The sequence below is a fragment of the Zootoca vivipara genome, chromosome 1 (assembly GCF_963506605.1).
Source record: "Zootoca vivipara chromosome 1, rZooViv1.1, whole genome shotgun sequence".
In the NCBI taxonomy this organism is placed as follows: domain Eukaryota; kingdom Metazoa; phylum Chordata; class Lepidosauria; order Squamata; family Lacertidae; genus Zootoca; species Zootoca vivipara.
In genome coordinates, this window is record NC_083276.1 from 108889962 (window position 1) to 108902498 (window position 12537).

General features: G+C 41.2%; 1 protein-coding gene across 3 annotated transcripts in view; it reads right to left on the reverse strand.

The window, feature by feature from the left end:
• Window positions 1-627: 627 nt before the first annotated feature.
• The window catches only part of TTC21B (tetratricopeptide repeat domain 21B), a 34213-nt gene continuing 22303 nt past the window's right edge, over window positions 628-12537 (reverse strand). For 2 of the 3 annotated variants that reach the window (XM_035132977.2, XM_035133007.2), the window contains 13 exons: window positions 11443-11553; window positions 10012-10150; window positions 9807-9913; window positions 8347-8535; window positions 8122-8232; window positions 6811-6892; window positions 6360-6510; window positions 5526-5687; window positions 4973-5168; window positions 3716-3940; window positions 2983-3103; window positions 2522-2589; window positions 628-2210 (listed from right to left, as the gene is read on the reverse strand). In XM_035132977.2, the coding sequence (XP_034988868.2) occupies window positions 2133-2210; window positions 2522-2589; window positions 2983-3103; window positions 3716-3940; window positions 4973-5168; window positions 5526-5687; window positions 6360-6510; window positions 6811-6892; window positions 8122-8232; window positions 8347-8535; window positions 9807-9913; window positions 10012-10150; window positions 11443-11553 (1740 nt within the window). In that variant the 3' untranslated portion in view covers window positions 628-2132. The remainder of the gene's footprint in view (window positions 2211-2521; window positions 2590-2982; window positions 3104-3715; window positions 3941-4972; window positions 5169-5525; window positions 5688-6359; window positions 6511-6810; window positions 6893-8121; window positions 8233-8346; window positions 8536-9806; window positions 9914-10011; window positions 10151-11442; window positions 11554-12537) is intronic. The other variant, XM_035132987.2, reaches the window with a different exon arrangement.

The window sequence follows — 12537 nt, forward strand, 5'->3', positions numbered from 1 at the left end:
ACAACCCTAACACAGAGGCTCTCTGTCCAGAAACAGAGAACAGAGCTATGGCCTTTCAAACAAAAGGTGGCCTTCGAATTAATAGCTCCGGTAGCTAAAAACGGAGTTTTAAACAAACAGATCCAAATATAATCTCCAAAGATAAATATGGGCAACTCTATGTAATGCAGCGAGTCAATTTGCTTTTCTCTTAAAAGCCATTTCTATGTTTAGCTCCGGTAAGAACAAAGTGAAAAAGAAGCAACAATCGGAACTCAGTAAAGACTGTGGTGTAGTTTCATATCTGAATCAGAGGATGTGGATACCACAGCATAGGGGAGGAACCTTCAATCAACTGCAAGAACTATAACAATGAAATCTTAACATCAGTCTTGAAGTGGAAATCAAGTTTAAGGTGGATGGAAGTGGCAGAAGTTCATACGACCCATACCGCCTTCTGAAAACCCCCTGTTAGTTTAAACTGTGTTTTAATGGGTGTTGTGTAACACATTATGTCATTTCTACTGTAATGCAGAACAAAAACAAACCAATAAACCCCTCTCCCCACCTTCCCTGGCCCACCTTTATTTAACTTTTGCTCCCAAATTATGGGATATAGTACATAAAGATAGATTTGAAGAAATATATTCATTTTATGTATACATTATTTTCAAATTACGGTAGTAATCCAGTACAGTTGACATGAAAAATACCAAAATTCATAAACAAAATGCAAATCATATGACAAAAACAAGTAAAACTGAAAAAAAACACACAGAAGCATTGAACTTGCAACAAACTAAGCCAGGTAAAGCATATGTAAATATAGTGTTTAAAAAAGGTGACCTGCATGTTATATTGTAGGCACTGAAACAAGCCTCTCAGAAAAAGCCATGGGATTTCTTTGAGGCTACATAGACAATAATCACTTGATGAAAGACAGTTTTACACAATAATCCAAATAATGAATTATACAAATGAAGTTAAGTACGTTGTCGTTTCTACTAGAAGTTCTAGTAATAATAATACTTTGGCGCTCTAAGCATGGAGGACAACTAGATCTTTAATCAAAGCGTTTCAAACTGTGAGAACCCTGGTTTGCTAAAGTTTTGTAATTGGTCTGTCCCTGATTTTATTGCTTTATCTGCCAAGAGGTGCTTTGTTGTAATTGTATTTTCAATTCTTTTATATTGTATTTTAAAATCATTTTTATGAATTATAAAATCATAATAATTGCAGAGTAGCGTGCAAATAACGTTAGCTAAAAAATAAACGTGGTAGAATGAAATTCAAATCCCTCCCGTTCAGCAAGATAGCCTTAGGGGAAGGGACATTGTTTCAGCTTAACCCACCTTGCCGAATGGTTGAGGCTGAACATCTCGAAAGAATGGCAAGTTACGTATGTAATCAGTAAATATATCCTTAGGGAGCTACTGGTACCTTGCGCAATTACGTAATGATTTATGTAGCATACAATAGCAAAATAAATTAGTCATTGATAAAATAAACTGGGGTAGGGGAAGGGATTTTTTTTTTTAGTCTTGGTCTGCTTGATCTGGGATTCCAGCTGGGAAAACGAAGAAGTGTGCATGCACACGAAAGCTCATACCAGTAACAAACTTAGTTGGTCTCTAAGGTGCTACTGGAAGGATTTTTTTATTTTGTTGCAAAAATAAAACAGTTAGAACTGTGAGACACAAAGCATTCTTGCGGTCTCCCCCCGCCTCTGAGGACCCCGATTATACACCATTTCAAAAGCGTGGCCGTGCTCCAAATAAATCACCTTTACGAGGGTGATGTTTGAAGGCCAGTGAAGGAGGGTGCAGCTGGGAACTCTCTCTGCCACACAGCAACCTTCAAAGGACGTTCCAGCTGGGGCTGTTGTTCCCTTACACCAAAGTGATTTATTTGGACTGCAGCCAATACCTACAGGTGGGTAGTAACAGACACTGATTATCTTTTAAATTTGCTGAACTCCCTATGTGCTAAAACTGCCTCTTCCAGAAGACAGATAAATCTAAAAGTACACTCCACTTTTTTTCAATGGGAACTAACTGAGCATGCAGTATCACAAAATACACAGATTACAGGCCTTTCTCTGCTTGTCCTGTCCTGTCCCACCCGCCATTTAAGATAAATACGTACAATATTGCTCAAGTTCTTAATGCTACGCGTGCCTTATCAAGTATTTCCTTTCTGATCTTCGGGTAGTTTGGATGTTGTTCTAAAACCTGTTGGAAGAAAACATATTCATAGTAAGCAGTTAAGTTATTACTTTATTGTTGTTGTTGTTGTTCATTAAATTTGTATACCTCCCTATATCTGCAAGCCTCAGGGTGGTTTACAACACGTAGACGCATAAAGTTATGTCTCGCTGTAAACTAAAACAAGTAGTTAACTATACTACTGTTATATATCTAAAGCTATTTCACTGCCTCATATGTCAATACTGTCATTACTAGGACAATGCTAAACTTTAATGTTTTCCCCTTTTCATAGAACTCACAAGCAAAGAAACATGTTTGTAAAAAAAACAGTTTACCTTATGACAAACATTGATTGCATCAATGTACCTCTTGGCTTTCAGGTAATTAAATGCCAACTTGAAACCTGTAAAAAAATGATGTCAGAGGTTAACACAAAAGTAGCGTTCTCTTTTCATGTAAACCTAGGATTTTACAAGGGGTGCTGAGAGCTTATGGACACCAGCTGCACCCCCTTTGTTTGAACAAAGTTCCTTTGGCAGGAAGAATGGGGTAGGCATTTAATAAATATGTAATAATAATTAATAATAAATTTTAAAACCTACTAACCACAGAGAGTTTAGCCAGAGAGCTGGAGTGGATCTCCCCAGTCTTGGCTGCAAAGAATCACCTCGGTTTTTGCTGTCTATTTTGTTGTTTCTCCAGCTTGTCAGCCGCCTTGTGTATAGCAATATAGAAAGGCGTTGTATGAATTAAAAGTGAAGTGAAAATGAGATGAAGTTGCTAAGGGTGAACCTACCAATTGTTGGATTTGTTTGGTTTCCATATTTCCAGGCCATCTCATAGTTTGCAGCTGCATCCTTATATGCTTGTTCTTTCTCCATTATGTATCCCATATATTCATAAGCTTTGCAACAAGACTAAAAAGAATTTTAAAAAAATCTCTGTCAGCAAGACTTAAAATTGCAAAGCCTGCTGGCCCACTGAATTGTAAGCTGAAGTGCTGTTGGCCCTCAATGGCACCGCACAGAAGGTCATAAAACACTGCCCTCACCACTGTCAGCCAGTACAAGGAATGCCCGCCTCATTTTGCCTGCTTTCCATAAGATTAGTTGCATTAATTAAAAGACTTGCTGTGGGTTAAACCACAGAGCCTAGGGCTTGCTGATCAGAAGGTCGGCGGTTTGAATCCCTGCAATGGGGTGAGCTCCCATTGCTCGGTCCCAGCTCCTGCCAACCTAGCAGTTTGAAAGCACGTCAAAGTGCAAGTAGATAAATAGGTAGCGCTCCAGCGGGAAGGTAAACGGCCTTTCCGTGCGCTGCTCTGGTTCGCCAGAAGCGGCTTTGTCATGCTGGCCACATGACCTGGAAGCTGTACGCCGGCTCCCTCGGCCAATAATGCGAGATGAGTGCCGCAACCCCAGAGTCGGTCACGACTGGACCTAATGGTCAGGGGTCCCTTTACCTTTACATTTAGGGGTAGAAAAGCATTAACAGAACAGATACAACATTACTTATGGCCTGTCCGTTACCCTGTTATGACGAAGGCACCGTTTTAACAGGTCACTAGCCATATCGTATTTTGAAGACTGAATGAAAATGTCAGCGAGGAGAAGCCAACTTTTTTCAAACTCTTCTGCATCAACAGGATTCCAGTTCATCTTTGAAATGCGCTTCAACTGGTTTCTGGCTCGTTGGGTTTGTTTTAAGATCATGTAAGCCGTGGCCATTCCCAAAAGTGCTGGGATGTGATCTTTCTGCAAGAAACACCAACATGACGCGACTCAGAAGACAGAGGACCCAGTATAAATGTCAACATTCTCAAAAGGACAGTGCTTTGCCCTGACAGCGGCTGGTTATTCTAGCTTAGCACTTGGGCTGGTTGAAAATAATAATAATCACAACCCCAAAAACGCCTTTCTAAATCCACCATGTGATTAATTCAATAAAATTTCACACAAACGGACTTATTACATGAAAGAAAAACAGTGGCAGTAAGAAACTTACAAACTGGAGGGGGGGGGGAGGAGATTCCCAGCATTCCTTACTGATGTTTATTATTCTGTTACGAACACCTCTGAAAAGAATAATCTTTTACCTAGTACAACTACACTCTGAAAAAATGATACTTAATATTGTCAGTTTGCATTTCTTAGTGCAGAAAGTATTCATCTCGTGTGTAAAGATTCTTTTCTATTTTAATACAGGAGGCTACTAGAGGCTTCTCTGTGTGAGAGAAGCAGAGGCAGAAAAGGTGCTACTGGAAGGAATTTTTTATTTATTTTTTGTTTCGGGTTAATGATTGTTTGGGTTATACCTTCTGGGAAGCTGCTTTGAAGTAGTTCTCTTATCTCTTCCAATTAAGGTCATGCTGACTATAAATATAAGCCAGAAGAACCCAGAGTTTTACTTTTCTATCTCTCTTCCTTCTGGTGTGGTGTTTCCGTTTCTGTATAGTGTTAAGGTTTAGTCTTTTTATGAGTTAAGTCTGTAAGTGCTGCAACTCTGTATGGACTGAGCCAGTCCTGAATGTATTGGATTTGATAACCATTACGCTACATTTGCCTTCAGCAAGCTCTGCTGAATGAAGTACTATTGCCTCTGGTCTATTTTTTGGAACTCTGCTGAACTCTGCAACATGTTTAAGGTTTTCCTCCACACGTATGACAAATATACTCTACTATTAAAGCAATGGGCAATGCATGAAATACATTTATTTGTAGGTATGAGGTTCCTACACATGCACAATAGACCTGTGTTCAACTGAACAGACACTATAAACATCCTACCTCATCAACCACAATTTCTGTAAAGGCGTTTAGCGCTCGCTCAACATTTGATTTTTGTTTGGTTGCCACAAGGCAGTAATTTTCCATGATGCGGAGCTGCACGTGGCCTTGAGCTGTCTGGGGCTTCAGTTCTTTTAAGAGCTTCTCTGCTGTTCTCACAGCCAGCTGCACAGACTCTTGCTTCTCCGTTGAGCTACTTTATACACACATGCATAAAAGAAACAGCATCAGTTCTTGTGTATCAGAAACTACTCAATCAGGATTTTGAAAATAGCTAGAATGAGCCCTAGAAAGCCGGCTGACAATATCACGCAAGTTTAGCCTTTACGTGTTTTTCATCTGTCATCAACTTTTATCCATGATGCATTTTTATAGAAATCAGTAAAAAAAAAATCTGGTTCCCATCATTTCCCTGCTTGAATCTAACCCGTCACTCACTGCTGGCCCCCCAAAAAGAATTTGTAGAGACTCTTCTATGCGCCAGTCAAGATACACCAAAACAAAACACTGCACTAAAATACTAGGAGTTCTAAAAAATCTCATTGCCACTCACTCTGCGTCACCGTCCAGGTGTTCAAACACTTCACCTCCCACTGTTTCATTGTCAGGGTTCAAGCAGATTTCAATCATATTATAAACAGCGTTTTGTCCCCAGTCATTGTCTTTCCTCGCTTTGTTAAAATGTCGAAGTGCATCATTTGGTTCGCCAGTGTACCTAAACAGGAAATCACACTTAACAGCTTGCATGAATTGAAACACAAGGAAACAGGGAAAATGATGCTGGCAGGCAGCTGTATTTGGAAAGGAAGAGTCCAAGGAGAAAGAAAAGAGGGAGCAGAGAGCCAAGGACTTGCAAAGCAGGAGTAGAGAAGTGGATCTGGCTGGTGGGCTGGATCCAAAACTCCCGTGGCCCCAAGAGCCACCACTTGTCATCACATGACACCAGGTGACTCAATTTCAAAAGAATCTTCCAGCTGTAATTTGTTTTTTGAATTTAGCACATTTACTGGGCCATAGGGAAAAGGTGGCAAATTCAAAAGACCCTGAATAGGGCCAGCAGCAGAAAAAGGAGAACTGGAATCACCCTCTAAGTGCACTCTTGAATCTTCTATTTCAGTTTGACCCCACAAATTTACCTGTCCTGCGTGTGACATCATAAGATGTCAGCAGATAGATAGGTGGGACTTTGTTTGGGCCAAACTATCATTAACCCTGCAGAGTGGAAATTCTCCCATCACTGTTGTAAAGGTAGGATAGGACAAAGAAAACAAGTGAACTGAAAGAACTAGACATTAACACGATTTGAATTTGCTTGGCTGGCGTGTCATGAAAGCAAAGGACACCAAACCCTTTCTTACTATACTAGTGATTTTCTAGCCACACCTACCAGAGATACAATCCTTTGCAATAGTGAAAACCTGGCTCGAGTTTTGTCCTGGGGGAATGTTTCTCAGCCATGGCAATAAATCTTGGAACTTCTTCTAGCTTTCCAGCTCTTCTTAACAGGTCAATTAAACGTGATAGCGTTGCATAATTATCTGTTGGTGTAAGCATTCCGGGCATTACAGAAAGCAAGCACGTTGTGAAAATTAAACACAAGAAAGAAGCATAAAAATCTAAGAGTGTTAAGTAAAACCAGAACTATACTGTTTGGTAGGCAGAAGGGGGACCCCTCTGTGCTGACAGAGAGATGCTGGTGTCACACTCTGCGGGCAGCTGATGGAAGCCACCCACTCTTCTGGCCTGGTGCAAAGGGAGCTTACATTGCTCTGCCATCAACGTGTAGCTTTAATATAAAGATTTGTTAAAAGGGAGCCATGAAAAGAACTGATGCTCACCTGGGCTGCGTTCCAAAAGCTGCTGGAAATGAAACACCGCTTGTTCGTAGTCTTGTTTCCTGAACATGAGGTCAGCCATCATCTACAAGCACAAAGCAGAGATGCTAATGAAACAGAAAGCAACACAAAACCTTATCTGCAGCAATTTTATCCTGCAAAATCAGCCTATACCGGAGTGCAAAACTCAAATGGGCTAGAGGCTAAACTCTTCTTCACACACCAAATACCCAGGGGCCACACCCACAGCTGTTAAAGAACAAAAATTGACCAGCTTCAATGGTTCCTTGGGATTTGCGTTGGGAGCAGTGATTTTTTTAAAATTTAATTTTCTTCGTAAGTGATCTGGAGTCGGGGTGAGCTGTGGAGTGGCCAAGTTTGCTGATGGCGCCAAATGGTTCAGGGTAGCAAATACAAAAAGGGATTGTGAAGAGCACAAAAAGGAACTCCCCAAGTTGGGTGACCGGGCATTAAGATGGCAAACATGATTCCATGTAAGTGAGTGTAAAAATTCATGGTATATGCTAATAGGATCTGAACTAGCGGTGGCTGAACAAGAGAACTCAGGATCGTGGCAGGTAGTTCCATGAAAATGCCATTTATGTAGAGAATGGCAGGGTTGCTATGAACCACATTAAGGCTCCACAATTGTTGTTTGACAGCCCTTGCTTCTGCATACCTCTTTCTCGCATAGGTTTCTCTCCATTTTCAGAGGTTAGTGGATGCACCTTTGGTCTGTACCCCTCTGTTTACAGACAGTCTATGAGGGCAAGGAGCAGGGCCATTTCTGTGGTGGCGCCTATGCTCTCAAACACCTGGCCAAGGGAGACTCACCAGGCAATCTTTCTATATAAAACTTCAGTTGGCTTGGGAAAAACCATTTGTATCAAAAAGCTTTTGCTTGTTAATGCCTGCTAGCTGTCAGCGTTTGAGTTTAGCACATTGCTGGTATTTTTTGTACTAAATATTAAAGTTTTTTTTAAAAAATAATTTTGTCAGATTCTCTTTTGACATTAAGTGGAAACTCGGTTTTCGAGAGTCTCAGAAGTCGAACGTTTCATCTTTCAAACGCCGAAAACCTGGAAGTAACTGGTATGGTTTGCGAATGTTTTGGAAGTCGAACTGTCTTCCGGAGCGGATTACGTTTGAAAACCGAGGTTCCACTGTAGTTTTTACCATCGGTACACTGCTCAGTAGAGAAAAGCTGCTCGTGCATTCAGAAGACATTACAGAGGTGGCCCTTTAATGTTTTTCTTAAAACCTAAAATAATGTCATTAAATAGTCACCCTACAGAGAGCATGTGTATAACTGACCATGGCAGCTGGCGCATTATCTGGATCGCTCTTCAGCAACAGAGCACACTGGCGCTGGCATGCATCCACATCATCGTGTGCAAGGTACAAACGGGCCAGTTCTAGCATCACCTGAGGATTCAAATAGAAGTAGAAGCTCTTCGCTAATTTTTCATTCTATTTACAACATGCACCCCCTCTTAAGCAAGGCTGGAGGGAAAACGGTTCCTCTTGGTGCTCACTGACCTTGTTGTCCGTTTCACAATGAACAAGAGCTTCTTTGTAGAATTTAATTGCTTTCTCATAGTTCCGCTGGGCCGCTGAATGCTTTGCTATCTCTGCACAAATTTCAGCTGCTAGTTGCTTCTGTACAGGAACCGCGTCCAGCTGCTCTATCTGAATCCGCTTCAATACTCTGGCCTGCAATTCCTGAGCCTGGTGGAATAGCAAAGGAGGCTTCCAGTAGGAAATAATAATATCGGATGAAGTTGAGGGCGGGTGGATTTGGAGCAAGTTGTGCATTTTAAAAAGGACCAATTCTCTAATTCAGTATTGTATGTGTCCTTGTCTTGTTATGTGCAACGTAAGAGTTGTAGAATTGTAGAGTTGGAAGGAACCACAAATGTCATCTAGTCCAACCCCCCCCTGCAATGCAGGAATCTTTTGCCCAACATGCGGCTCGAACCCACAACCCTGAGATCAGGAGTCTCATGAGCTCACCAACTGAGCTAAGAGGCCAAGTTAACTCTTGTGCTTGACTGGTGGAAGCAAACAGCTGGTCCTTTGTTGCCTGACATACCTTAACAAACTGAACAGTCAAAGGTCTGCAGGTGGAAGGAAGAAATACAGTGACTTTTGTAAGGGAGGGCAGGAGTTGTTTTAACATCACTAATTTAAAATAGTGAGGAAAAAAATGGAAAAGTTGAAGTCACCCAACACATGCAATAGGGGAATAATTCATTATCATCATTAAAATGTTTTTTGTTCTGCTGGTGCTGACATGAAACTCATTGGGTGACCTTGGGCCAGCCACTGCATCTACATCTAACCTACCTCACAGGGTTGTTTGTGAGGTTTATATAATAATAATAATAATAATAATAATAATAATAATAATAATAATAATTTATTTATACCCCGCCCATCTGGCTGGGTTTCCCCAGCCACTCTGGGCGGCTTCCAACCGAATATTAAAAACAGTACAGCATCAAACATTAAAAACTTCCCTAAACAGGGCTGCCTTCAGTTGTCTTCTAAAAGTAAAATAGTTGCTTATTGCTTTGACATCTGCTGGGAGGGCGTTCCACAGGGCGGGTGCCACTACCGAGAAGGCCCTCTGTCTGGTTCCCTGTAACCTCACTTCTCGCAATGAGGGAATCGCCAGATCTCAGTGTCTGGGCTGAATGGTGGGGGTGGAGACGCTCCTTCAGGTATACAGGACCGAGGCCGTTTAGGGCTTTAAAGGTCAGTGCCAACACTTTGAATTGTGCTCAGAAACATACTGGAAAGGTTTAAATGAAGAGAGGCAGACCATGTACATCATCTTACTCCTTGGAGGAAAGGTGGGATACAAATGCAATAAAGAAGTAATAATAATATCAGACCTGGACCATTTTAAGCTTGATCTACTCTGTTGCTATCAGGTAACCAAGTATCTCTCTTTGGCCACCAAAGGCCTAATGTGCCAATATTTAATATTTCTTTACCTGTTGTAACGAAACAACAGCATCGTCTGTCCTGTCCATTTTGCTGTATACCTTTGCCAGAAGAACCTGGTAACGCGTATCTTCCATCAGAGAGGACAAATCATTTACTGCAGAAACATAGATATATATTTGATACAAAGTCTTCACAAATAGTGATCTCTTTATTTCTTTTTTAAAAAACATGAAGCAAATAAGATGTACATACCAGACTCATGATTCAAAACTTGCCGAAGGACTTTTACTGCTTTTTCATACTGGTTCAGTTTCAGCAATAGCTCTGCCAGGTCGTAAGAAAGGAAATTCTGCTGCCCAGTTTTCAGAGCAGCTTCATAATAATTGATTGCCTAAAATAGTCAATGAACAAACAAATAATCTGAAAGATCCTGTTTGACATTTCTGAAGGAGCTGCAGGTGTCAGAAAGGAGAAGATTCCCTGGCAGTCAAATGGAAAATTGCGTTTGCCATTTGAATATCTTAGCTGCCTTCAGACTATCGTAGCTAGTAAATCAATACTTTGCACAGATTAATAACTAAATATAAAACTAGAGGCAAATTTCTTTTTGATACGTCCATGTTTTGTTCTGGTCACAGCTCAATAATTCTTTATATGGATTATACATATATTAAAAAATCACCCACAAACCTGAAAATAAAATATTGCAGAAGGAACCTGCAACAAGATATGATGTGCTTTGAATTAGGTCAATGTACATTCTTCATCTAAGGGTTCAGAGTTTGTCAGCCTCAGACCTCAGCTGTACAGTACAGGGAGGGAAAGGCATATTTACCTCTCACTCCTTGCGCTTGTGTGCCTGACAATGGCATCTCCCAATCCCAATTTCTCTTACCGCAAGGATCTTTTAAGCTGTGAGGAGTCTGTTTCTTAGCAACTTTAATAGCCTTTGGGGGACAAGCTAATTTTGATTATATGAAGCACTTTTCTCTCTGATCCTGTGACCATCCCCAAAGCCCACTTTGCCTTTCACAGTTTAAATTCTGCATGGAAAATGAAATTGGGAAAGGGGGTGGCAACACTGGAAAGATAAGGTATTGCCCTCCATCCTGCATTGACAGCTCTCTCCATTCACGAAGAAGCCAAATACCACAGGCATGCAGTAACACTTGGACACTTATGGGGCATTTGGGCGTGGTGTAATCCATATGTGGATATTTTTCTTTTTCTTTTTTTAGACAGATTTTCAGTGCATCAGAGAGGAGTCTTCTCCTTCCTCTCTCCCTCCTTCCTTTAACCCCCTCAAGTTGTTTGTTACTGTTGTTTGTTTTCATACAAACAATATTAACCTAAAAAATATTATTTTTAAAACCTGCATTTCGCCTTGACCCACAAAAACCACCCTCTTCTGGCTGGCTGGCCTCGTTTCACTTCTGCACTGGTCAGCTGTTGGCACTGAAAACTGGGGCCAGGAAGAGCTGGATGGAGGAAAGACAGAGAGCTAAAAACTTCAGAGCAGAATATTTTAACATTCTTCATGCTGCTAATTCTTTTTGTGTGTGTGCTGGTGGAAGGCACATGGACATCCACAATCCTGGGCTCTTCTGGGCGGCAGGTTAAGTATTTCTGGGAATGTTATAGAAATGATTGTATCGGGATGCATGCAAGCCGGTCATCACATACCTTTGTATACTTATGAGTCTTGATCAAGGCATTCCCAATTTTGCGAGCCAATGCTCCATCCTTTAGATTCAACTTCAAAGCCTGTTCATATATCACAATGGCTTCTTCAGGCTAGGGTACAGAAAAATAACAGTGAGAAGCCCAAGCATGAATGATTGCAAGGCGTGTGTGTGTGTGTGTGTGATCGCAAGGCCCATATATATATATATATATATATATATATATATATATATATATATATATATACACACACACACACACACACACACACACACACACATATATATATATATATATACACACACACACACACATATACAGTGATGTCTCGCAAGACAAATTTAATTCGTTCCGCAAGTCAATTCATTTTGCGAAAAATTCGTCTTGCGAATTGCGGTTTCCCATAGGAATGCATTGAAATTTCTTTTTCTGCCTATAGGAACACATTAATTAAATTTCAGTGCATTCCTATGGGAAACCGCAATTCTCAAGATGAATTTTTCGCGAAACAAATTCGTCTTGCAGGGCATTCGTCTTGCGAGGTACCACTGTATTGGGGTGTGTGTGTGTGTATATACACACACACACACACACACACCAACAGAGATACAATGAAACAAAACCAAATAATATTAATCAGAAGACAAGATTCCAGTGGGGAGTCTTGGGATAAGGCAAGGGCACAGAGCCAGAGCCAAGTGGGGAAACAAAACTCTGAAGAGCCTCATGGTGATCCCGTCTGGTACGTTCTCTTTCCATTTTCCCTCTTGGGGGGCAGGCAGCCTTGTAAGGAAAAGAGGAAGTAACAGACAAAAAACTGCATTTCTGTGTTGGACACAGAGGAGGGGGGCTTCCCTCTAGTAACTTGCTCGGTTTTGTCAACTGCATGCAATTCCTGGTTACATATGTCTACCAATGTCAGCATGCAACAGCAGCCACATCCCAGGAAGCGGCTTGAACTGGCCAGCTAAACCAGGTGAGAGTAGCCAATGGGGTCTCAAACCCACAGTGAGTTAGGGGCTTCCCCTGCATACAAAGACAGGCTCCAACAGATTGAGCGGATGAGACCAACTGTGGGTCCAAAGGTCAAGAAGG